Source organism: Myotis daubentonii, chromosome 6, assembly GCF_963259705.1.
Source record: "Myotis daubentonii chromosome 6, mMyoDau2.1, whole genome shotgun sequence".
Classification (NCBI taxonomy): Eukaryota; Metazoa; Chordata; class Mammalia; order Chiroptera; family Vespertilionidae; genus Myotis; species Myotis daubentonii.
This window is the reverse complement of record NC_081845.1, coordinates 6,780,371-6,806,338: the sequence shown is the minus strand read 5'-3', so window position 1 is coordinate 6,806,338 and position 25,968 is coordinate 6,780,371. Positions and strand designations below refer to the sequence as shown.

Sequence of the window (25,968 nt, the reverse complement as noted above, 5' to 3'; positions counted from 1 at the left end):
AGAGAAGGGAGAGGGAGAGAGAGAGAAACATCAATGATGAGAATCACTGATCGGCTGCCTCTTGCGTGCCCCACATTGGGGATCGCGCCTGCAACCCAGGCATGTGCCCTGACCGGGAATCGAACTGTGACCTCCAGGTTCATGGCTGATGCTCAGCCAACGGAGCCACACGGGCTGGGCAGGATTATTTCTGCTCTGCTCCCCATGTTCTCCCAGGCCCCCTGGAATCAGGGAAGCTGTGAACCCGAGTTGAGTGGTTGTGTGTGTTTTCGAAATTAGACAGTTTTAGGGAGTGAAGGTACATACCCCTTAGGGGTTACACATCAAAGCCCAGCCTGCCACTGTGGAGAGCACTTTGCGCTAAAACAATTCTAAAGAGTTTTTGTTTTTATTTTCCTTATTTACCCTCCTGCGTGTAGGCCACTAGCCAGACCGATCTGGAAAACTGGGTCACCGCCATCCACTCGGCGTGCGCATCCCTCTTTGCAAAGAAGCGCGGCAAGGAGGACACGGTGCGGCTGCTGAAGAACCAGACCAGAAACCTGGCGCAGAAGATAGACATGGACAGCAAGATGAAGAAGATGGCCGAGCTGCAGCTCTCCGTGGTCAGCGACCCCAAGAACAGGAAAGCCATAGAGAACCAGGTACGGCTGCCCCGGGCGGCCCTCCCCTGGCTGGGCCACGCACAGCACACTCGGCGGGCGGCGGCCTTTGCCCGTCTCCCGGGAGCAGCTGTCCAGGCTTCTCATCCCAGCACCTGGTGGCTGCGTGTCTGTGGCGTGGGTGGTGGGATGTGCTTTCCAGCCTTTGGCTGCTGTGCACATCTCATGCGATATTTTGTGCCAAAATCTTTTTTCCTGATATGGAGCAGCTCCCCCTTGCCTCGCTGAGTCTCTCAGATACTGTCACTTTCAGAACAAACTCTGTAGAAAAAAACCCTAGAGCAGTGGTTCTCAACTTTCCTAATGCCGCGACCCTTTAATACAGCTCCTCATGTTGTGGTGACCCCCAACCACAAAATTATTTTCGTTGCCACTTCATAACTGTAATTTTGTTATGAATCGTACTGTAAATATCTGATATGCAGGATGTATTTTCATTGTTACAAGTGGAACATAATTAAAGCAAAGTGATTAATCACAGAAACAATATGTAATTCTATATGTGTTTTCCGATGGTCTTAGGCGACCCCTGTGAAAGGGTCGTTCGACCCCCAAAGGGGTCGAGACCCACAGGTTGAGAACCGCTGCCCTAGAGGCTGAGGGGTAAGATTCCTGCATCTGTGGGTTCCAGAACCCAGCGTTGTTTCCATTGCAGACGACGTGCTAAGGAAAACGCCTTCGCTGGTCTGATTTCACACTCGTGTAACAATGAAACAGGTGGAGTTTGTGCTCTTTGCCTTTCGGAGAGGAGAAGCAGCTTCTTAGCGTTTGTTTTTCTTTGTTCAGACAACTAACACGCGGACAAGTGTCAGTGACAGCTCTGTGCTCCGTGGTCCTGTGCCTCAGACGGCTCAGGGCGCCCACTCAGAGCTCTCGCGGCGACTGGAGTGGGGGTGGGGGGTAGGGAAGTGTGGCTTTAACTCTTACAGGCTCTCCACACCTAAACCTTGAAGCCACACGGGAGTCCTCTGGTGGGATGCCCAGCCTGGAGTTTTAGAAACTTTATGTATCATCACATGTTTAGGTCTAGGGAGAGAAAGGGAAATTTAGTGCCATGGAATGGCTCCTGGCTCGTCTCCTCCTCCTCCTCCTCCTCCTCCTCCTCCTCCTCCTCCTCCTCCTCCTCCTCCGCTTTTCCTCTTTATGGCCCTATGAAGTCCAAGCCAACATTTTTAGAAATTTAATATTTTCATTAAATGGAACTTTATTCCCTTGCCCACAGTTGGTAAATGCTTATTTTGTGATGTCACCGTTGGTGTCATTCTCTGAGTGGGATGTGAGGGGTGACTCTCACATGAATGCCCACACAGACCCAAGGTCTGGTGGTTGGGTGCCCAAGGAGAAACTGTTTTAAAGAGTTAGGGCAATTCTTACTTGTGGCCCGTTCTACATCCTTTGGCAGAATCGTCCCTTCCATGGTTTTAAGCACAAATACTACTAGTTTTTCATTTCAGTTCTCCCCTCCCCCGCCCTGTTTTCCTCGCCCCTCCCACGCACACACTCCCATCTCATGCTAGCCAGGCTTGTGAATTTTGGGGAAGAAATCATCGGGATTGACCTTCAGAAATCCCACCTGAAATCTCCTCCTCACCGGAGTGGCAGTGTTTCAGGGTGTTTTCCCAGAGGGCTTTGCAGCGGGCAACATGAACTCCCTTTTCTGCACCCACTGGCCTTGCCTCGTGTGCCAGATGCTCTGTGCTCTCGACTTGCAGACACGAGGTGTATGAAATGTTAGGGGGGCCAGCAGTGCTTACAGTCACTTTTATGAGATGGTCTGTGGAGAACGTTCTGTGAAGCTACAAAGGCAAAGGTATTTACAAATCAAGGCCAATAAGAACGTGATCTCTCACATATCCCGTAAGTGTCGTTTTCTCGAAACTACCTTTGGAAAACTTCTTTACAAGAGCCGTGCTTTATCCACTGATTTTAAAATCTGAACTTTATTTTACATGAAAGAAAATATTGTTTTATTCATGTAGAGCTTTCCCCCAGAGACCTCAAGAATCTCAGAAGAAAGAAAAGTCACTCATAGCTTAATAATAGCTGAACCTACAGGGCACATTACATCATGCAAGATGAAGTCTCTGCGACAGGTCTGGTGGGAAGAACTGGGGTGGACAAGATCATGGCCAGTGGCTTGTCCAAATAAAAAGACACGGACAACGATAGCGGCTATACTTCGTCCCGTTGTGTGCCGGATGCTGTGCTTTAAGACACCCATCTTGTGGTCTGGCCCTGGGGCCTCTGGGGTCTGGGTGGGGCAGAGTGACGCAGCTTTCATTTGAGCGTATCCCGTGTGGAGCCGGCCACGCGGCCAGGCCACATGTCGGCTTCCTTTTGAAGTTGGGAGGCAGGAAGAGCTGTAAATTAAGTCCAGTTAGAACTTTTTCCCCCCCTTCTGTTTATTATTTTCAACAAGTAAACAGGGACAAAAACCTCACCACCCTTAGGCGGTCGTGGCTTCCTCCCAGGCGGCTTCCCCCATCCTTCCCCCCACCCCTGATTAGCTCTGCGCCTTTCTCACTCCCCATGGGTCACTGGACCTAGAGGGAGGGGCGGTTAGAATGGGGGCGGTGCAGGGGGGCGCCCACTCTTGGTTGGTGGGCTTGGGAGGGCTCTGGGTTTGTGAAATGTGGGCTTCATCTCAGATGTTTACTTCAGGTTTTAAAATGACAGAGGATGGATTGAATTTGGACAGTTGGAAGCTGGGGAAGGGAACAAAGCCGGAGGGAAATACAATACATAATGGCGTGTGGTGGGGGCAAGCAACTTGGAGAGTAGGTGCTGGAGAGTCTGTGAAGGGTTGTGAGGGAGACAGGCCAGACGATGGAGGTGCCGGGCCAAAGCGTGGGCCTCATTCAGGAGGCAGCGTGGAGGTGGCGGAAGGATTTGGGGCAGGAGATTAGCATTCAGCTTAGTTCTGTGGGTGCAAGTCTGGGCCAGGCAAATGCGCACAGACTAGGGACTCGGAGGAGATGCTGCCTTAACCCTCAAGGTGCTCTCAGGTGAGCAGGGTGATAGCAAGCTGAGCATGGAATTTCAACATCACGTAATGAATTCAGGGCAAATGATGTTCCAGAGTGTTCGGAAGACAAACTGGAAGTGTAGCCTCCTGTGTAGTCATGGAGGACTTCCTGGTGGAGGCATGCCTGAATTGCTTCTTAAAGAATGAGACGGAGTTCATCAGAAGAGGAATGGAGACGGGCATTCCAGGCCAAGGGCCAGCATGAGCGAAGGCAGGGCGCTCTGAAACCATGCGGTGCCCCTGGCCTGTGACTGTTCAGGCACATGATGTGCGGGGGTTGCAGGGGGAGAGATGGAGGGTGACTAGGCCCGCCTCCCGTCTTCTCTGTACCACCGCTGACGCTGCCAGGATTGCCCTTCCTCTGTTGCATCCTACACACAAGGCCAGAGTGCTTTTTGCACCTAAAAGCGAATCTGATGATGGGATGACCATGTTTAAAAATCTTTTAGTGGCTCCCCATTGCTTACAAAATACAGTCCCTGGTAACCTCTCCCCACCTCCACCTTCATCTTACAATCACCAAACTTCCAACTTCTTCTTTGGGTTTTGCCTCAGGCAGAGAAGACCCACGTGAGCCACACCCCTGCATGCAGACTGTCCCCACCCCCTGACCCCTTGCTGTCAGAGGGACGGGCTACAAGGAGCTGCCCTTGCCTCCCCGCCCACCCTCTCCATCAGGGCCCCCTTCTCCTCTCCCGTAAGTCTTGGCGTCTCTATCACTGCTCAGCACACTGTTCTATAATTACCTCCTTGTGTATAAGGTTGCTCCTCGTATGAAGTATGACCGCCTAAAGCAGGGGTGGGGAACCTTTTTCTGCCAAGGGCCATTTGGATAATTATAACACCATTCCAGGGCCATACAAAATTACCAACTTAAAAATTAGCCTGCTATGTATTTGGTCAAACATTTACTTACTGTAACTCACCTCAGCGCCTTGGCAGGGCCAGACCAAATGCTTTTGCAGGCCTTACGTGGCCCGAGGGCCGGACATCCCCCAGCCCTGAAGGATCTGTCGCTTTCTAAGCCTGTCCCCCTGGTACTTCACTCGAGTTCATCGGCGAATGCACCTGTGTCTTCCTTCCTCTTCTGCCCACTTGGAGTCCTTCTCTGCCATGGGCCCCACCCCCCTCCCCACCCTGCTCCTCTCCAGCTCTCGGCCTCTTTCCCCCAGGCCGGCCTGCCTTCCTTCCTTCCTTCCTTCCTTCCTTCCTTCCTTCCTTCCTTCCTTCCTTCCTTCCTTCCTTCCACAGCTAACATCTCCTCGGGCCATGATCATGTATGTTATCACAGCAACTCCATGGGGTCAAGTTTGTGTGCATCACCCATTTGAAGGATGAGTAATAGACCCCGAGAGGGGTTAAGTACGTTTCCTAATGTCACACAGCTGCTAAGTGGCAGAGCTGGGATTCGAACACAGGTCTGCGCTTCTAACCAAAGGGGTCTCTTGCATCTCTCAGAAAGACTTTTGTGAGTCAGATTATGTTTCACTTGCTAATTAACCAGGCGATGGCTGGTTGTATATAAAAGAGAAATCAATCCTTAATTTACTTGTTTTCGTAACTTGGAATATTCAGCTCAACTTGATGGGAAGTATATTTATCATAAAACTGAATTCCTGGCATGTGAATTATACCTGAAAGGCAAAACAAAACAACCCAGCTGATTGTTCTAACACTAGTTAGCCTCAGTGTGGTCTGCGTTACTGGGTGGGTTTCTCTGTGAAGGTAGGTTTTGGTGCTTGGAACGTGGAGCTTTTCAGCTTCTTCTGTTAAAAAGGAAGAACACTCGTCTTTTAGGACAAGCCTGGTGGTGGACGAATGACCAAGCACTGCGATCAGATGACTAAGTGGTAGGAAATATTGTGTGAGGAGTGCTGGGCGTGGCCTGCCTGTGCTGGTCAACTTTTTCTGTGTCATTATTCATCTGCTGTGTTCGGCCTTGGACTCCATCTCCTCCCCCTCCCACTTTCCAGCGCTCAGTAAGTGAATACAGCTATGTTAGCAATAAAGAGGAAACGTGTACATTGTATCTGTGAAAGTGCTTAAAAATGGGCGTTTCCCTCCTTAATATTGTTAATTTTTCCATTTAAAATGAAAGATAATGGAAACCTCCTTAGAGCAAGTTTTCTTCATTCTTGTCATTTTTTTGTTTTGTTTTGTGCCTGGATGATTAAAAGAAATGAAAGCTTGCCCGGCCGGTGTGGGTCAGTGGTTGAGCATTGACCTATGAACCAGGAGGTCGTGGTTCAATTCCCGGTCAGAGCACATACCCGGGTTGTGGGCTCTATCCCCAGTGTGGGGCGTGCAGGAGGCGGCTGATCGATGATTCTCTCTCCTCATTGATGTTTCTCTTTCCCCCCATCTTCCTTCCTGTCTGAAATCAATCAATAAATTTTTTTTAAAAAAAAGAAAGAAATGGAAGCTTACTCTTCAAAGAAGTTGAGTTTTATTTTCATGTCCTGAGATTTATTTTAAAAATGAAGAAATATCTAGGGGCAATTATCAGTTTTTCAGGAATTTCGAAAAATGGAAAAAAAAAACAGCCTTTGTATAGGAGACTTGATTTGGGGCATTTTAATTTCAGATAATGTTAGGAAAAAAAATCTCCAGAACATCTCTGAAAAATGTGATGTCAGGTAACATTACTATTTTAGTGATGATGATTGCATTTTCCTAAAGTAGTGTATGTATAGGTAGCTACAAAATTGTCTTCTATTTCTCCCTTTACTTTTAAAAAATATATCTCCATCTCCTCCTTTACCTCATCTTTTGAGGCATAATTATAAAACATAACATTACTTTAAATTTGGGCTGAACTTGCACATGGCTGGTAGGAAATTGAAATGCAAAATGTTCGCTATGCATAGGGCCCCCACGTGAGAGCGTAGATGGTCTTACATCCTGTATGTAGAACACTCGGGGGGGCTGTGGGGAGGAAAACAGTTGGTAATTGGATGGAAATTTAAATACAAGTTGCTGAAGTAGTTCTTGGAGAGGACACAGATAGCTGCCTTGGGAGTGAGGAGACCTGGGCCCCAGCTGTGTGGTGAATACACGGTAGAGGCTTGTCCCCACCTGTTGTTCACTCGGCATCAGCTGTGAGCCTTGCTGGTCTGGAAGGGCAGCTTCTAATGTGATCCTGGGCAAGTCACTTCCCTCCTGGGCCTCAGCCTCCTGTGCTGAGATGAAAAGGTGGGGTAATCCTACTCCCCGGCAGCCTCATTGCCTATGTGGCCAGACTTTCTCAGTGTTACAAGATCTGTTCTGAGCTTGTGCGTCCAGTCTTTCTTTTTTCCTTTGTTTAATCTTTTTTTCTCTCTTCATGTAAACTTTATTTATTTAAATTCTTTATTGTTTAAAGTATTACGTGAGTCACCTTTCCCCCCATGAGTCCAGTCTTTCTGCTGTCCTCTTCCCTCCACGTAACCCCAGCCTCTGACTCCGTGTCCGCACTGTACTTCCACCTGCATATTCCCTCAAGTCCTTCCCTACCACTTTGGTGACTCTGTGGGAAAAAAAGTCAAATATTTCATTGTTCTTATCCAACCACAAATCCTCATTTAACCTCCATGACGGATTCTCCCTATAAAAAGCCATGGCCTTAAAACAACCAGGTAATTACTGTCTCGAGATATGGACTAGATGTGTGACTAATGATGGCTTACTTTGCCTCAGAGATCTATGGGGATAAAGGATGCATTAGTCAGGGTTCTCCAGAGAAATGGAACCAATAGGACATACGGAAAAATATAAAGAGACTTATTAGAAAGGATAGACCCGTGTGATTATGGAGGTGGGCAAGTCCCAAGATCTGCAGAGCGAGTCAGCAACCGGAGACCCCGGAGAGCTGGCTCCAGCCCAAGACTGGCAGGCTCAAGGGAAAGGAAGAGCCAGTGTTTCAGTTCAAGTCCAAAGGCAGAAAAAAACTAACATCTCAGTTGGAAGGCCTTTAGGCAGGAGGAATTCTCCCTTACGGGGGTTGGGGGGGAGTATAGAGGGGTCGGGGTGGAGGAGAGGGGTTCAGCCTTTTTGTTCTATTCGGGCCTTCACCTGATTCGATGAGGCCCACCCACATTAGAAAGGGCCGTCTGCTTTTCAGTCTACCCATTTAAAGTTAATCTCACCCACGCACATCCTCAAAGAAGCACCCAGAATAATGTTTGACCCGACAGCCGGACACTCCTTGGCCCAGTCAGATTGACCCACAGAATGAACCATCGCAACGGCCCAGTCAGGAGAAGGACAGGAGGCATTGTTGAAACGGAGCGGTCCTCAGGTCCTCAGGTCCCATCTCATTTGTATTTTCTAATTTCAATTTAAAAACCGCCTCTGCAATGTACAGTAGTGACTGGGATACCCATGTTTTGAACTTCGGCACTTCTTGAGCTTTGTAAGATCCGCTTTAAGCGGTGGGGGTCTGCCAGCCCGTCTTCCCTCCAACAAACCCAAGCCTCTGAATCATGCTCTTCCCGTGAATTCACCTGCATTTTGTCCCACGTTTTGGGTGGAGATTATCACAGCGTTTCTGACAAAACGTTATGATTCCCTGTTTACGATGGCACTGCCTTCGCCTCCCAGTTGCACTTTGATGTGTCGTCACAAAGTACATTAAGTGATGCCTTTGAGAACACTTTGTAAAGTGCAGAATTCAGTGACAGTGTGAGAGATTGTCATCGCCCTTCATCTGTAGTGATTGGCATAGACCTGGATTTGATTTTATTTTACGTATCTACTTCTTTTCACCCACTGTGGATGGCATGGGCTTCTTTATCTCCTGGTATCCAGTGGCTCCTTGGTTTTCCTTCTCTCATGCCTGCACCCCCAACAGAAGCCCTAGGAAGTATCTCGGAAACTGGTTCACATGGAGTTGTATGAATAAGGGAGAAGCTTTAATAAACAGCGGCATTTTATTAGAAGACAGAATAATGCTCTTATAATTGTGGATTTTCAGGAACCAGCTCGAGAAGACAGGTGTGAGACAGGCTGGGAATATCTTTTCCCTGTGCCTGATCGCTTTACTGGTCCTGATCCCAACTAAAGTGCATTTGCTTCTTACTATCTTGAGTTACTTACTCAGAATGTGCAGAAATGTAAAGCCACGCCCCCCCGCCCCCCCCCACACGCACGCACACACACACACACACACACACACACACACACACACACGTCCAGCATCCGTGTGTGTGCCATCAGCTCATCTGTAAACGTGAGGGAATGGCACACAGTGGGAAAGCTGACTTCCTGTTGTGCCTCTACCTAGGTCAGGTCTCTCCAGAGGTCGTGCCCCTTGGGCAAGGCACCAGGGGGACCCCCGATGCAGTGCTGTGCTGTCTGACCTGCTGGCTGTGTTTTGGCAGAGGGGTTAGCCGGGGGAGGGTGGAGGGCTCGTTTCAGCCAGGCCACAGTGTGTGACCTGTGAACACTCCTCATGTTTCTTTAAATCTCCCTGTTCTTGCCCCCCCAGATTCAGCAGTGGGAGCAGAACCTGGAGAGGTTCCACATGGATCTGTTCCGGATGCGCTGCTACCTGGCCAGCCTGCAAGGCGGGGAGCTGCCCAACCCCAAGAGCCTGCTGGCCGCCGCCAGCCGCCCCTCCAAGCTGGCCCTGGGCCGGCTGGGCATCCTGTCCGTCTCCTCTTTCCACGCACTGGTGAGTGCCCGGGGGTCGGAGGACGCTCCCCTTTCCCGGCTCCTGGCCCTCAGCTCCGCTGGGACCGCTCCCAGTGACCCAGCAGGGCCCGGGGCGAGTGCTGGGGGTGGAGGGTGGGCGGCATCCTGGCTCCGCTGCTGCTCCTGGGACCCAGCTCCCAGCTCCTGGGAGACGGTCGCTGAGCGTTCACATCCGCATCTGCCTTTCCTCTGTCCCTTCCGGACGGTCAGGAGGGCGGGCGCCCGGGGGTGGCCGCACTGGGTGAATTAAAGGGCTGGTTGAAGGTTACATTCCGGGGCGTCCTGAAGCCGCGCCTGTGGGTGGGGTCTGTGGGTCCTCGCTCAGCCTGGGAGGGGTCCGTGGGTGTTCTGCCCCCCGCTGCCCCCCGTGGAGGGATCTGAAGGTGGTCAGGGCCGTCTAACCAGTAGGTGATGCTCTGTGGTGGGTGCCCATCGGCCACGCCAGCCACGCCGCAGCTTCCGAAGGGGCGGTCAGAGCCTGTAGAGCAGGCAGCGGGCGCTGTCAGGCCGGGCTTGGTTCCGTCACCCCGATACCACCCTCCAGGCTCTAAACTCTTCTGAATCAGGTGTGTTCTCGAGACGACTCGGCTTTCCGCAAGCGGACGCTCTCGCTGACCCAGCGAGGGAGAAGCAAGAAGGGCCTGTTTTCTTCTCTGAAAGGGCTGGACACTCTGGCAAGAAGAGGCAAGGAGAAGAGGCCCTCCCTAACGCAGGCAAGTGCCTCCACTCCCCGCGACCACAGGCCTCCTGGGACATCCTGGTCCTTCCCCCCGCAAACACACACACACACTGCTGCAAATCCTGGGTCCTCCCTTCACCCCCCCCCCCACACACACACACTGCTGCAAACCCTGGGTCCCCCCTCACGTCTGCAAATCATAAAAGCTCACTGTCCGTTAACAATAGGATCAGAGTTAGTTCAAAGGAATGCAGCCTTAGCCTGGACTTTCCCCCCAAATGAAACACACAAGTTGCTCACTTTCCTTTTGGCGCCCCTTGCTCACTCCTGGGGTGCTTGGTAACACAAGAAGAAGAATCAGAAAAGAATCCCCACTTTCATTGCCTTTTGTACTCATATTTATGTTTCCGATAGATTTCATATTAAAATAAATGTGTGTGATTAGTGATCAGAGTAACTGCAGCTACTATTCGGTGGATCGTGCAGACACCTGGCTTCCTTGTGACCTGGACAAAGTAGGCCAGTGATCGCGAACCTTCTGAGCTCGGCGTGTCAGCATTTTGAAAAACCCTAACTTAACTCTGGTGCCGTGTCACATATAGAAATTTTTTGATATTTGCAACCATAATAAAACAAAGAGTTATATTTTATATATTTATTTTATATATTTAAATGCCATTTAACAAAGAAAAATCAACCAAAAAAATGAGTTCGCGTGTCACCTCTGACACGCGTGTCATAGGTTCGCCATCACTGAAGTAGGCCCTTTGCGATTACATTTCTCAGACGAGGAGCCTGAGGCCTGGGCGGGCTAGGGGCTTCCTTCCCCCTGGTCACCCAGCAGCCGCGGGGCCGGGACGTGGCCATCCTGCATCCAAAGCCCTGACACGCCGGCCTGTTGCTGCCACTGAATTTCCTTGAGGAAGGGCGGCTGTTTGCACATCTTGTCAAGTAACAAATAGCCTGAGCACTCAGTGTTGAAATGTGGCCACGTGCAGTGAATTGTTTTCAGGATATTCTGAGAGCTCCTCGCTGAAGCTTTTTCTAACACTGAGCCCGGTGCACGACCTGGCTTCATGCTGCTGACTGACATGTTTTAGGATTGCTGTTTCTCCAGAGACTCTCGGACAGATGAGTTATCCTATGATGGCCTAAGGCAGTGGTTGGCAAACTGCGGCTCGCAAGCCACACGCGGCTCTTTGGCCCCTTGAGTGTGGCTCTTCCACAAAATACCACGTGCGGGCACGCATGTACAGTGCGATTGAAACTTCGTGGCCTATGTGCAGAAGTCGGTATTTTGTGGAAGAGCCACACTCAAGGGGCCAAAGAGCTGCATGTGGCTCGCGAGCCACAGTTTGCCGACCACTGGTCTAAGGGAACAGGGAAAGTGCAAGATGACGTCCGAAGAGGGTCTTGTTTTGATGTTTGACAGGTTGTTATTACTCTGACTCTGCTTTCCATATCATGTGGAAGCGAGGGTCACATTTTATGGAGCTTTATTTTCCGACTTTTATTTTATTTTATTTTTTTAATATATTTTATTGATTTTTTACAGCGAGGAAGGGAGAGGGAGAGAGAGCCAGAAACATCGATGAGAGAGAAACATCGATTCAGCTGCTTCCTGCACACTCCCTACTGGGGATGTGCCTGCAATCAAGGTACATGCCCTTGACCAGAATCGAACCTGGGACCCTTCAGTCCGGAGGCCGACGCTCTATCTACTGAGCCAAACCGGTCAGGGCAATTTTCTGACTTTTATAGAGCTGTTTATTTGATGATGCTTAACAGGTTTGTGAACGTTAGGAAGTTGAATCATCATAGCACTTCCTATGAGCAGGACTTATGTTGGACCTAAAAATAAATTTTGCCAACATAGCCATTAATGATTAGAATCAATTGTTGAAATTGGGCTCAGATTACCAAGAAACCCGTGATTTCCTTGGCCAGTCCCACGGTGCTCTAATGGGCAAGAGGGAGGTATTATTGCATCTGTTTTACAAAGCATATGTATTTAAACAGCTACCCCCATTTATTTTAACCAAGCATTGCTTCCAGTATAGGGACGCTGAAGAAATCCCTTTGACTTAGAGGGCTGTTTTCATGGCGTATTTATGCTTCGGCACTGCAGACTCCGATAACCAGGTTTAATCGAGTTGCAGATTGAATTAAGGGCATTTGTTCTTATAGATCCTTGGGACTTAGAAATCTGCCTGCAGCTGGTTGAATAATGAATATTACACCTCAGGAGTTTTCCTCCGCTGGCCACTCTTGGAGGATGTTTATAACTTTCCCAAACCAGCTATTTGTATACAGTCGGCATATTGTGCTCGATAGTGTAACGCAGAAAGGCAGTCATTCCTGAGCGGTGGGAGGAGGGGCCGGGGCGTTTTTTAGATATTCCACTCTCGGTGGTGCCCGTGTCACAGTTCAGCGGTGAGTCACCCTGACTTGAAATCTGTTAAGGTTGGAGTCAAGCCAGTCAGTCCCAGTTGAGCCTTTTTTAGGGGCCAGCCTGGCCAGCCCCAAGTGAAACCTTATAGGTGCTTCCTGGTGAGTAATAGCGAGCCTCAGGGTTTGCTGGGAGGAGTTTGTTATGGAGATGGTGACAACAGTCCCCCAAGAGGCTCAGGATGGGCAGCCAGTCCGGGAGTTTCATGGCAGACACCGAGCCCGGGGCCTCAGCGCGCTCCTGGAAAACTGGCTCTGGGCGTCCCAACGGTCTGTGGCAGCGAGTGAATGAAGTATTTTCGCATTAGTCATTAGCTCCAACTGGGGGAAATGCTACTGTGGGTCTTTAAAGTGGAAAATATGAACGAAACCATGTACTCTGAACTATAACCTAGTATTTGTTTAAGTAGAATATTAGTATGGAAACCTATAATACATACATATATATACAGATGGATGGAAGGGTGGAAGGAAGGAAAGAAAAGAAAGAGAAGGAAGATAGATAGATAGATAGATAGATAGATAGATAGATAGATAGATAGAAAGAAAGAAAGAAAGAAAGAAAGAAAGAAAGAAAGAAAGAAAGAAAGAAAGAAAAACAGACATTGATGTTTGGGTGTCAGCCCAAGAAGGAATGAACACTTTCTCCAGTGACATTTTGCTGCTGTTGAGAACACCCAGACCTGTGAGGCCTCCCCCCCCCCCCCATCTCACTTGCTAATGGACGTCCCTTTATCAGCAGCCCTGGTGGCATGGGCCCATTTGTGACAGGCAGGCTCTGATTTGCTACTCACTTCCCTTCAGTGAGCCAAGTGGTAATTACGGGCCATTTGATCCGGGAGCATCTGCTGTGAGAACACGCGAGCTTGGAGCTTCCGTTCCCCTCCTCCAGGCTCGCTGAGCAGACGTGAGCTTCCCGGCCCATCCCTGGAAAAAGCACAGTAAATGCTTTCGTGGGAGCTGCCCTACCAGGGGGAGCTGAGTGGTTTGTGAACCTTAATCAGCTGGTCTGCAGAGCCAGAGGGCAGCTCAGCCGTGTGGCTCCGGTTCGTGGCCGGCCGGCCAGAGCTGGACCGCACGGTGGGTGGTCTGGGCTTCAGTGCTCACCACGGCTCCCAGGGAGGCTCTCACCCAGGTCCTCGTAGTGACCATCACAGACTCGCGGTGGTTAAATCTATTCCAGTGTAATGCCACCATCCAGACTGGACTTTAAAAAGTTCTTTCACAAGGTTGGACCCTTCGGCCTTGCCTGTGTGGCTCAGTTGGTTGAGCATCAACCAGGAACCCAGAGGTCACCGGTTCGATTCCCGGTCAGGGCACATGCTGAGGTTGCTGGCTTGATCCCCGGTAAGGGGCATGCAGGAGGCAGCCAGTCAGTGAAGTTTCTCTCTCATTGATGTTTCTGTCTCTCTATCCCTCTCCCTTCCTCTCTCTCTAAAATAAATAAAAGCATATATATATATACTTTTTTTAAAAAAGAGGTACAGTCGATGTACCTTCAAATCCCATTCCTCACACCAGCCCCCCACCTCCCACGTGGCTGACATTTTAGCATCCTTTAAAGGGGAAGATACTGAAGCCGGAGACAGATCGCCAGCCCAGGCAAGGCTGGGATTTGACCCAGGTTGTCTGTATGTTTTCACCGTCTCCGTCTGTCTTCTGTGGGAGCTGGAACCTGGAATGGGCTAATTGGAGGTTAATTCTGAGGGGGAGGGGAAGGAGAGGCGGAGACAGGCTGGGTTTGCACCAGTCTTGACATGGGAGCCAATCATGGGCCGGGGGTGCGGGTAAGGATTAAACCGGGAAGAGGGTTTTCCTGATGGCTCCTTTAGAGGCGCTGCTCTTCAACAGCTCCTGTTCCTTTCAAAGAATGTGGGAGAATGTTCTCTCCGGCTGGTTGAAAATAAAGCGTGTGTATTCCCAGCCTGGATAGCATTGTCCCTTGAGGGAATCAATCTAGTTTTCTGTCCAAATGGGCAAAACTTGTCACAGCCTAGGAGAGCTGTACGCACCAAACAGCCTTTTCTTTTTCTAGTTCAAAGGAATGAATCGGCGCCACAGTCTCGATGCTTCCCTTGCATAAGCAGGCTTTACCTCTGTAATTGCATACACTCTGGGATGTGTGTGTGTGTGTGTGTGTTATACACAGAAAAAATTATACGTCAGTTTTCATGGCGGTGTCTCTTGAGAGGGTCTGAGTCCCTCTTGGCCTTGTTGGGTGCCTTCTCTTCTGCCGTCCACGCCACCTTAGGTCGAGGGTGGACCCAGGAGGAGATGCCTCAGAGCTGCTGTGGGCACAGAGCCCTGATTCATTGAGTATAAAATGCATATTTCTTTTGTCCTCCCTTCCATCTCTGCATCTCCCTGCACACTGTTCTCTTGTCCAGGGCTTCTTCCCTGGCAATAATCTGTTAATTTCTCCTCTTGACTTTGTTAGGGAAGATTAAGAAGTTGACACTGTAGAAACAGATTTGAATAAGATACGGGAAATGGACAGCTTTTACTTTGCAAGCCTGTGTGTGACCGAAGTTCTGGATGTTTCCAAGTCAGCACCCATGTGTTGGGTGTGTCCTGGGTGCAGGACGCACTGTGTTAGGGCGGAAGGAGACCGGAGGCTCTGCTGTTATGTCAGTCATCCTGGCACCTGGGGGCGCCCGAGCAGCTGTGGCCAGCGACACAGGCCAGAAGCTCATCGAACTGCGTGGCCTTGGGGGGGAGGGGATGGGTAGCATTTGAAACGAGGGTGAAGGCTATACATGGTGTCAGCAACGCAGCTGTGGGAAATGGGCCTGAACAAGAATCCGGAGGCGAACGTGGCTTCACTCCTGGGTGGGGAATGAATGGCGGGCGTGTGTCCTGCATAACAGAAAGGAGCTGGGGCAGGCAGGTGGCATCCTTTCTGCGGGGAGGTGACTGCCGAGCTGATATTTCCGTCTAGTGTCGTGGTGGTGAGCACACACTGAAGCCAGGGTCGCAGGTTCAGATCCCCACAATCCCACAGTCGTAGCTCCTGTGTGCGCTTGGGCAAGGTTCTAGAGTTTTCCCAGCCTCATTTTCCTCACCTGTTAAATAGAGGGCTCTGAATCGTGAGTGACTGACAGCAGGTCAACGCTGATTGCATCGGCCCTGAGTGCCGGCCTCTCTGATGGACAGCGGCGGGTGGGGCCAGGAGGGATAGTTGTGCGTTTGCATTTCTCATGTCCTCTCCCACCGTCTGTCCTCAGTCACATTTTTCCTGTTCTGTCCCCAAAGTGCCAGATGAAACAGCTTTGCGGCAGGAATCGGGACTGATCTCCGGAGTGTGGTTTCTAACTCCACAGTGACCCCTGCTGGGGTTTGGTTGGATTCTGCCTAAGCCTGGTCTGCGAGGTTGGGTCTGCGCCTTTAAGCAGTACCTGCTGGTTGCTGCCTCACCTGGTTGAAGCCACAGCTCACTGCTCAGATGACCAGAAGGAACTGGGAGGTTTTCCCAGAGGAGAGGACGCGGTCCTGTGAGATAGGGACCCTTCAGGAGAGCATGGTGTCCCTGCTGCTGCTCCCGGCATCTGCTCCTCTGTCTCTTTTTTCCTTTTGTTTTGCCACGTGAGGTTCATATTGATCCTGGGCTGTCGTCATCTGTCCGGGAAAATGTACAGAAAGTGGCAGATCCATGGCAGGTCCAGAAATGCCTCTCAGCGATGATCAGCACATTTAAAAACAACGGCACAGCCCTTGCCGGTTTGGCTCAGTGGATAGAGTGTCAGCATGTGGACTGAAAAGGTCCCGGGTTCGATTCCGGTCAAGGGTCCGATGCCTGGGTTGTGGGCTCAATCCCCAGTGGGGGGCGTGCAGGAGGCAGCTGATCAGTGATTCTCTCTCATCATTGATGTTTCTCTCTCTCTCTTTCCCTTCTTCTCTGAAATCAATAAAAATCTTTAAAATAAATAAATAAAGATAAAAGCGATGGCACAGGAAGATAGGTCTTCCCTTGCTTGCCTGAACCTGTGTTTTTTTTTAAAATTTCTTTAATATATCTATTTTTGTTTTTAACTCCTACCTAGGAGGATCTTTGACTTTTTTTTTTTTAATGCATGGAATTCAAAGTCAAATCATCCATCGATAAGAACTTGATGTGTGATGAGGGGGATAGAGTTCTGTGTAGCATTGAATCCGTATGTAAGGTTCCTGCTGTGTAAGGTGTTTGCACACAGATGGTCTCCTTTGCTCACACATATGTATTGTTAGTTAATAACCTGCTGCAACTATATGAATAACACCTGCTTTCACGGTGTCGGACACAGGCCCAGCCAGGGGCGTGTCCTGTCCCGGGTCCCCGCGTGCTGGTTGGGCGTTTGTGGCTGGAGAGTCTGATCTCCCAGGCCTCAGGTCTCTGCTTCACCACCAGACCCATGTAACCTGGTCAGAGGAAAGCATTTCTGATTTACTTGCTAAATGTTCACGAGTTTTCTTTATAAACGTTGGGAGTGCAGGTTAGCGCGCGGTCATTGAATGGCCATGGTGGCGAAGTTTAGGAAACTCAGCTTGTTCCGAAAAGGCCGATGTAGGGGGTGATTTCAGAAAGGACATGCGGATGTGGAGCAGCTGACGGACAGAAAAAACGTTCCCCAGGATGGAGGGCTGATTTTTAGAAGCGAATAGAAGTTAGGGAGAAGAAAAGCGTGCTTGGCTTAAGTGCAGCTCAGGGGCAGGATGCAGGCGGGCATCTGAGGCCGCGGGTGAGAGTGCAGCAGAATTCACGAGGATCGTGGCTTAGAGGCAGTTAAGAGGCCGGGCGTGTAGTGGCCAGAACACGGGCCCAGGAGTCAGTTGACTTCCACTGGCCTCTATCAGTTCCCTGTGGGTTAAACGAAGAAGGAAGAACAGCTTGTCTGACAGCCCCAGAGGCTCAAGAGAAGCCAGAGGTGGAAGGAGTGTGGAAGGTTTATGATAAAATAACGCCGTCAATGAAGGGGATATGATTTCAGTAGTTTCCCTCATTTTAAAAAGTCAAGTCGGAAACAGTCGAGATCCATTTCCAAGATTCCGTGACATCAGATCCCTGGCCTTGTTGTTTGCACCTTTCGTAGGTTTATGAAGACGGGGAGTGTGTCTGACTTTGGTGAGCATATTAATTTAAAAAATCAGTAATCAGTAATCATTTCCTTTTGGAATCTGACAACAGGTCGATGAACTTCTGCACATGTGCAGCTCAGCAGTGGATGGTGCTCCCCGCGACCCATGGGAAGTCCAGACCTACATTCACTTCCAGGACAGTCCAGGCGTTACCGTGGTGATAAAGCCGGACCACAGGGTGGAAGACATTTTGACGTTGGCATGCAAGGTAATGGGTTTCGCTGCAGAGATGTAATTCTGAAGAAAAAGAATCATTAATGTCGCATCCCTATGCCTTCTGAGTCTGTGTGGTTTTCAGGCCTCCCTTTCTACACCAGGGAAATAGTAACTTATTAATGGACGTATTTATTAGCATTCTCCGTGTCCGTCTTTCAGAAGTCAGGATTGCTAGGGCAGGGCCCCTCATCTTCATGAAGAACCTGGGCTAGTCACTGAGATTCTCTGAGTCCCTTTCTGTAGAGAGTACATCTGAAGGCTGTTGTTATTTAAGTTACTTGGAGATGGTGCCCTAATCTTGGAAGTAGTTTGATTTGATCCTAAGTAGTTTTACCAAGTTTCACCGGATTAAACAAGTAACTTGATACCATTCACAGTGGTTTCATGCAGACTGTTATGAGATGTTTTATTCATTATTCAGATCGGGCTTTATTTCTGAAAAGGTAGCTTATGATCAGTCACTGAGACAAAAACAGACTCGGCACCATCAGGTTAGACGTTTTTAGACCACCAGGTGGCAGAGGAGAGCTTAAATATTTTTAAGTTTTCAGAGAAAGTACAATCAACTATATGAAAAGGTAAAAAAGGCATGTAGAGCTTGGTAACTCTTTACCATGCACACTTAATAGATGTAGATAATACTTAATTTCAGTCCTCCCTTGTCACTTTGATTTAAGCCTTAGTATACCAGACATTTACATACGTTACTCATGAATATGAATTTTCTTTTCCTCCATTATGTAAGGTTTTTTTTAATCAGTCAACAATGTTGTTTTATAGCAATGATGCCACCAATGTGTGTGTGGGTACATATTTTCCTTTAAAAAAAAAATTAGAGTAAGAAATTCCTAATTCTGAAGTCTGTAGAATATGAGATTTTTCACATTTCACTAATTTCTCTGCTTTAGTAGTGGGAAACAACTTAAAGTTAGGTACAACCAATATGTAAAGATATAGCGTGTGCTGAAATAGTACGTTGCAGGACTGGGCAAAAGTAGGTTTTTAGTTGTAGTACAAATATATACTAAATAAATAGCAAATAATAAATAAGAATAAGCCCAGTGTTTCACATACTCACAACTATAGCCCTACTTTTCCCATCCCTGTATATTCTATTGTCAGATATCTGGGACTAGAACCTCTTAAAGATATATCTCTTGCTTTTAGTAGTAAACAGTATCATTTAGAAAAAACTTTGAAAATAATCGTCTGTTCTTGCCATTTTTAAATTCAAGCTCTTATATATGGTTTAAACTCAGCAACTTCCATATGGCATTTCATTTTTTAGACATTTCCACTTGGATTTTTAATGAGCAGGGATGAATTTAGAAAGAATATTTACAACCTAAGTAATTGTCCTTTTCCTTACAGATGAGGCAGGTGGAACCCAGCCACTATGGCCTACAGCTTCGAAAACTGGTAGATGAAAACATCGAGTACTGCATTCCTGCCCCCTATGAATACCTGCAAGAACAGGTGAGCGGGAGTCAGCCGTAGGACCAGAAGTCGGAGCCACATCCATGGCCTCTTAATTTAAAAAATCAGTAATTTGGAGGGGGTGGGGCGGTGGTTCCTGTTTAAATTTGGCGTCTAGTTTGGAAACAGTCGAGATCCATTTCCAAGATTCCGTGACATCAGATCCCTGGCCTTGTTGTTTGCACCTTTCGTAGGTTTATGATGAAATAGAAGTCTTTCCGCTGAATGTTTATGACGTGCAGCTCACGAAGACGGGGAGTGTGTCTGACTTTGGTGAGCATAGCGACGCCCTTACTATTCTGTCCTCGTTTGCCATGGTACCTTAAGACCTAATTTTTTTCCCCTTAAATTTTCATTTTCAGAAATTATGATAGTAGTTTCTGAACTTGCTTTATCTTCTTCATTTTTATATATATTAGCAGGCTAAAAAGATAGGTATTGACACTAGGGTAAGAGGCCAAAGTAATTGAAAGGACTAAATGGGAAAGTTGATGAGAAATTGGAAATGGTGGCGATAGCACTTTAATGAATTTGTGTGCCAGGTGCTGTTCTAGGCTGATCAGCTCAGGATCATGTGACAGCTCTTTTCATCCCAGTGTCTTTGCTCCCAGCTCACTTTCACCCGCCCGGAGTGCAACCCTTTCTGCCCCCTCCTCATGCCTCTCTGCGGGTGTAAATCAGACCTGTCCTTCAAGAACTAATGGAAGGCCTAAGTTTCCTGAAGAAGCCTATCGGATTGCTTTAGCCTCAGTTTAACAACTCAGGGTCAATACTCCGCAAATCACTTTGAAATGTGTAATTCTTGCCTTTCTGTTTATCTGTATTTAAGCTGGTTTTGAGCTCTCTATAGACTATGCTCACGTATAAAGTTCATTTCTGTCTTTCGTTCTGTCTTTTATCATAGGAACTCAATAGTTAGTTAATCATCAATAGAAAGACTATTTCTTATTTTGTTAAATGTATTATCAATATACCCATCTTTCTTAAAATGACTCAAGCTGATCAAATTCTACTCAGTGTTTATTACGTTAAAATTTCCTTTTTATGATTTGGTCTTTGTTTCTTATTTTCCGTAATCTGTTGGACCAAATGTTACGTTGGTGTTTCCTTGAAAGCCCTCGTAACGTTTCGTCTGTGCTTGTGTTGGCCTTCACTCTACTCCCCATGTCACCCTTTGTGAATCCCTTTTGCACTTGAATGACTGAAGGACTGAATGAGGAGCAAACGGGAACCTCAGAGACTCCCAGTGTTAGGGGACCGGACATGCCAACAAGTGCTCCCAACCGTGGAGTCAGAGAGCAGGGCAGTCTCCATGGCCAAGGCTTGTTTACAGGTTTCCACATTGAGGGCCAGCACTCTATCCATCCAGTATTTTCCTACCTCCTTAAGATGCCTAGCCTCATATACTAGTATATACAGTTATTTCTTAACAAGTATTTTTTTCATTAAACTGAATTTGGCTGGTTTCAATAAGAGTAGTCTTTGTTCTTAACATTAAACAATTAAAATTGTGAAATACACATAACGTATGCCATCTTAATCATTTCTTAGAATAGTTAACAATGACAGTTCAGTGTCCATTCACATTGTTGTGCAACCATCACCACCATCCGTCTGCAGGACTGTTTTCATCCTGCAAAACCGGAACTCTCTGTACCGATTAAAGAGTAACTCCCCTTCTTCCTCCCCCAGCCCCTGGCAGCCCCCATCATACTTTCTGTCTCTTCACACTTGACCACTTTGGGTACCTCCGACAGTTACTCGTTCCTTTGAGCCTGGCTTATTTTCACAGTATAATGTCCTCCAGGTGTGTCCATGTGATAGCACATATCAGAGTGTCCTTCCCTTTGGAAGTGTGAGTCAGGTCCCATGGCATGGACATACTGCAATGTAACCATTCATCTGTGGATGGACACGCGGGTTGCTTTGGCTTTTTGCCTGGTGTCAGTCACGCTTCTGTGAACATGTGTGTATGGATGGCCCCTGTTTTCAATAAGCTTGTATTTGTGTTCATTAAACCTTTAGATCTGACATGTCCCTCTTTTTCTGGTCCTGCTAGCTATTTGTGCTTTCAAAGTAGTTGTGACTTAGACCCTCTCTGCACGCTGTGCTAGTGAGAATAGACGTTGGCGAAGACGCTGCTGAGCTGGGAAGTTGATCGGGGAGATGAGCTGAGGCTTGTGTTTCCCTTTCGTGTTTGTCCACAGGGTTTGCCGTGACCGCCCAGGTGGACGAGCACCAGCATCTCAGCCGGATCTTCATCAGCGACGTCCTCCCCGACGGCCTGGCGTATGGAGAAGGTCCGTGCGGCAGGCACCTTCCCACCCACTCTGACCCGTGCAGTGCAGGCTCGATAGTGCAAGTTCCTTCTTGCAGTTGTGCCGGAAAGTGGTTTTTCCTAGAATTTTAAAGAAAGTAAACTTAATAGTTCCATTGCAAATACATAGGCATATGTGTGTGTACACTTTGGCAGTGTTTATTAAAATACCTTTCAATTTGAAAATGTCATAGAATCAGCTGTTAAACCGGGTATACATTTTTGGGGGACAGACACCCTGTACATACACAGAGAGCACATACATGCGTATCACACAGACGGACAGACAGAGGAAAATGTGAGAGCCAGACAGGCAGACAGACACAGATAAAACAAGTGTAATTTCCCAGGGCACTTCACAGCAGAGAAATAAGGAGGACAGTTCATTTAAATGGCTCTCGGATCGTTTCCCTTTCAAACTACTCCGTCTGATCCTAGCCATGAGAGAGCGGGAATTTGTTATCAGTGGCATCCAAATATATTTTGGCACTTTCTTTGAAGGCAGCAACTGAACAACAGCCCCTGGGAGCACACAGTCAGTGTTTGCAGCTTTCTTTCATCTTGAAATCTTTTCCTCTGAGTAATCTCGCTCTCTCCTCTTCCTCTGTTTCCCTGTCCTCCCAGGGCTGAGGAAGGGCAACGAGATCATGACCTTGAATGGGGAAGCTGTGTCCGACCTTGACCTGAAGCAGATGGAGGCCCTGTTCTCTGAGAAGAGCGTGGGGCTCACGCTGATCGCTCGGCCGCCAGGCACCAAGGGAACCCTGTGCACTTCCTGGTCGGACAGTGACCTCTTCTCCAGGGACCAGAAGGGCCTGCTCCCCCCTCCTAACCAGTCCCAGCTTCTGGAGGAGTTCCTGGACAACTTTAAAAAGGACACGGCCAATGGTGAGCGTTGGCCTCTCCTCCGCTTAACCGCCGGTATCCACAGCTAAACTTTGTAGGCTGTTCTTTCGCTGCAAACTTAGATGATTTAAGCTGTTCAAAAAGTGTTTTCTCATGGTATTAGAAGAACACAAATGCCAACCAAGTAGATTTGGTCAAAATTCCCTGCATATCAGTAATCATAACACTTGTCATGAAAATAGAATATAATTTTGCACAAAGTAGCATTCTTTAAAATTGCAGCATCGTTTACCAGTCACGCGTGACACTTAGCATTGTAATTGCTTTGTGATTGAGGCAGACAAAAGCCAACAGAAATACCAAGGTTGATTTTTCTATTCAGCTGAATCAAAGGCAAAACCATTTCACGGTGATCTTAGGAGAGTCGATGCAGTTCAGTTCTTTACCTCTTTTGTTAAGTACTACTTTCTCAGTAAACTGCACGCCTGTAATGGAGGCCATGAACGAAAAAGTTTGTTTAGGCCTAAAAGTGACACATTGTTTGCCAGTTTATTTTTCTGAAGGTAAAATTTCCATATGAGGCAATCGTGGGAAGGTTTGAACTCCTGAGCTTGTCCTCATGCAGGCCTCACACAGCGCAGTCAGCGAATGAGGGGCTCCCGCTGTGCTCCCGGAGGGTCCGAGCGTCTTTATCCAGGAGGCGCAGGATGTAATTTTTATACTTGATAACAACGATAGAGGATTTCCCATTGAAATCACTGCATGGTTACCAAAAATGAATGAAAACCACAAACGAGACGTTGTTAGGCTAGCATTAGTTATAAAGCAAGTTCATTAGGCCAGTTTTGGAATAAAAAAGTCAGATTGTGAGATTTGGGGTTCAGTGGGGTATACAGTGCTTTCTGCTCCTCTCGAGGCTTCACTCCAATTTCAGTGCCAACTATGGGCGTATAAAAGCGAGTGTCATAAGACAGAAATTATGCCGGAACTCATTCATTGCTTGGCTCCGTGAGGGCCGTCCTTCAGCTTCCCCGGCTGCGTGATAGGCCCCGTGTCCCCCGTGGCACACGCGCATGTCCCCTCTCTGGACTCATTATTCTCGAGGGATGCATTCCCTGCCTGTTATTTCTCTATGTGTTTTATCATCATAAAGATTCACTGCCATCATTGCACTTTGGTGCTTGCAGGAATGGGTTTCTATAGAGAGCAGCAAAACCAGTAAATTTACCCTTTTTTTAAATAGTAAGGATCAAGTAAGTCCATTAAGCTTGTTGTTTCCCCCCCAAGGCAGCAGAATAAAGCAGGTAGGTAGGATGGCATGACGCATCCTCAGGAGCCATCTGATGTCCTCAACCTGATGACTTGCCTGAGGAGCGCGTGTCTGTGGGTGCGCACGGCTTAGCTGCTCCGAGCATGGCGGTGCTGGTCCACGCTGCTCTTCCTGCAGGTCCCCACGCAGCTGCGGTGCCGCACCCCCGCGGCCCTCCCTCCCTCCCTCCCCTGGGCAGGGCTTCCCCGCAGCCCGGGCAGAGCCGCTGACCGCTCCGGTTCCCAGCCAGACTGGTGCTCCCTGGGGTGACTCATCCTCCCCAGAGCGCACGCCGCCCCTCCTGCCCGGCGGAGACTGTCTGGCCCCTCCCTACTGGTCCGTGGCAATGGGCTTGGGCGGAAGCCAGGCAGCCACGGCGACTGCTTCCCCAAACCCTCCGCACACACGGGTGGCTTGCTTTCTTTTTGAGGCAGTTGCATAGCTCCTGAAGGAAGCGAAATATGGCGAGTGAACATCTCGGAGGGAAGTCTGTCCATTTTGAAGGTTAGGGGAAAGGGAAGTCAGGGAGTGGGTAGATGGGAAAATGAAAGCTAAACAGAGACATAAGGGCGAGTCTCTCATTTGTGCCTAATATCTCGATTACATGAGAGGCCTGTCGACACCAAGAGGTGGGGTGTGGTGACGAGCAGCCAGTCCGACCTGGGTTCGGGTCCTGGCTTGACCTTTCCGGGTTGTGCGACTTTGGGGGCAGCCCTCAAGCAGAGAGTCCTGAGCGTGGGTGAGTGCACCCCAGCAGCCTGTCCCCTCCTGGGATAGTTCTTCAGGTGGCCCCTGGAACTGAGCCCCATTTGATGGTAAGCAGCGCTCGCTCGCACTGGTCTGAACCAGAGCATTTTCTGAACACGTCTGTGCCAGGGCGGTGAGGATTAAATGAGATGACATGTGTCAGGTTTTTGGTAAAGCACAGCTGTTGCGCTTATGTGTTGCTCTTCTCTGAATCAGGAGTTACTTGCCCCAAACTTCCAATACTGCCCTCCTGCGTGTGCTCGGGAGGCAGCCACTTGACTTGTTAGCTCACATCTGTTCATCAGGACACACTGTCCCATCGGCATGTTGAGGGCACGGAGGAGCAAAGACCTTTCGGCAGTCACCGGCCTTGCTGTGATGCTCCCATGATGCTCTGTGAAGAGTGGCTTTGCTGTGATGCTCCCATGATGCTCTGTGAAGAGTGGCTTTGCTGTGATACTCCCATGATGCTCTGTGAAGAGTGGCTTTGCAGTGATACTCCCATGATGCTCTGTGAAGAGTGGCCTTGCTGTGATGCTCCCATGATGCTCTGTGAAGAGTGGCTTTGCTGTGATACTCCCATGATGCTCTGTGAAGAGTGGCCTTGCTGTGATGCTCCCATGATGCTCTGTGAAGAGTGGCTTTGCAGTGATACTCCCATGATGCTCTGTGAAGAGCGGAACAGACAAGAAATACATAGGGAATTGACGAGAGTTCAATATTAGGTTCCTTTGTTTCCTTGGACATGAATGGCCCTTTGATTCTCGTGGTCCAGGGTTTGAATTTCTGTCTTCGTGATCCACCGTAGAAAGAGAGGAAATGTCCATGGGCTGTCTTTGACTTGAGCGGAAATATCATCTGTAAAGACTTTTTATAGAGAGAATTAATTTTACCACTGGAATTCCCCCAAGAGCCCGGTGTTATTTTTAAGCCAACAAAGCCGCCATTGAAGGGATTGGCCGCGCCAGCCCTGTTTATACTGGGTTCCTATTAATGATGTTTTTGTGATTTAAGTAGGAAAATCCCTTCTCTAATATATGCCATCGTTTGAAAAATTCCAACAGCTTTTAAGACTTTCATCGGGCATGCAGTTCCTGAACAAAGTCTTTATGTAAGCACTGAACTTGCTGTGGCATTAATGTATTTTCCATCTATCAACAGCGATTAATCCTGCATTGTTAAGGGCGGGGATTTATTTAACAGGAGACAAACTAGAAAAGGCCTCTATGTTCCTTCTGCCATTTAGACACCATCAACTCAGCAGATGCTTACCAGATGAGGAGGTAATTGCAGCCTGGGGTTCTTTTTTTAATCCCTCGCCCCACTTTGAATCACTCCCTTTCCAAATTGAGGTATGAGTAGTGTGGAGTCTCCAGCTACCAGAAGCCACTTAGATGCAAATTTGCTCTTTGGAATGAATTGCTGCTGCGAATGTATGTGTCCATTATACACCTTTGCATC

General features: G+C 48.5%; 1 protein-coding gene across 6 annotated transcripts in view; it reads left to right on the top strand.

Moving 5' to 3' along the window:
• Window positions 1-25,968, top strand: part of TIAM2 (TIAM Rac1 associated GEF 2) — a 162,854-nt gene that overhangs the window by 90,188 nt on the left and 46,698 nt on the right. For all 6 annotated transcript variants that reach the window (XM_059699972.1, XM_059699968.1, XM_059699973.1 and 3 more), the window contains 8 exons: window positions 420-644; window positions 9,152-9,337; window positions 9,924-10,070; window positions 17,646-17,804; window positions 19,184-19,288; window positions 19,483-19,561; window positions 21,496-21,588; window positions 22,230-22,493. In XM_059699972.1, coding sequence (XP_059555955.1) covers window positions 420-644; window positions 9,152-9,337; window positions 9,924-10,070; window positions 17,646-17,804; window positions 19,184-19,288; window positions 19,483-19,561; window positions 21,496-21,588; window positions 22,230-22,493 — 1,258 coding nt within the window. The remainder of the gene's footprint in view (window positions 1-419; window positions 645-9,151; window positions 9,338-9,923; window positions 10,071-17,645; window positions 17,805-19,183; window positions 19,289-19,482; window positions 19,562-21,495; window positions 21,589-22,229; window positions 22,494-25,968) is intronic.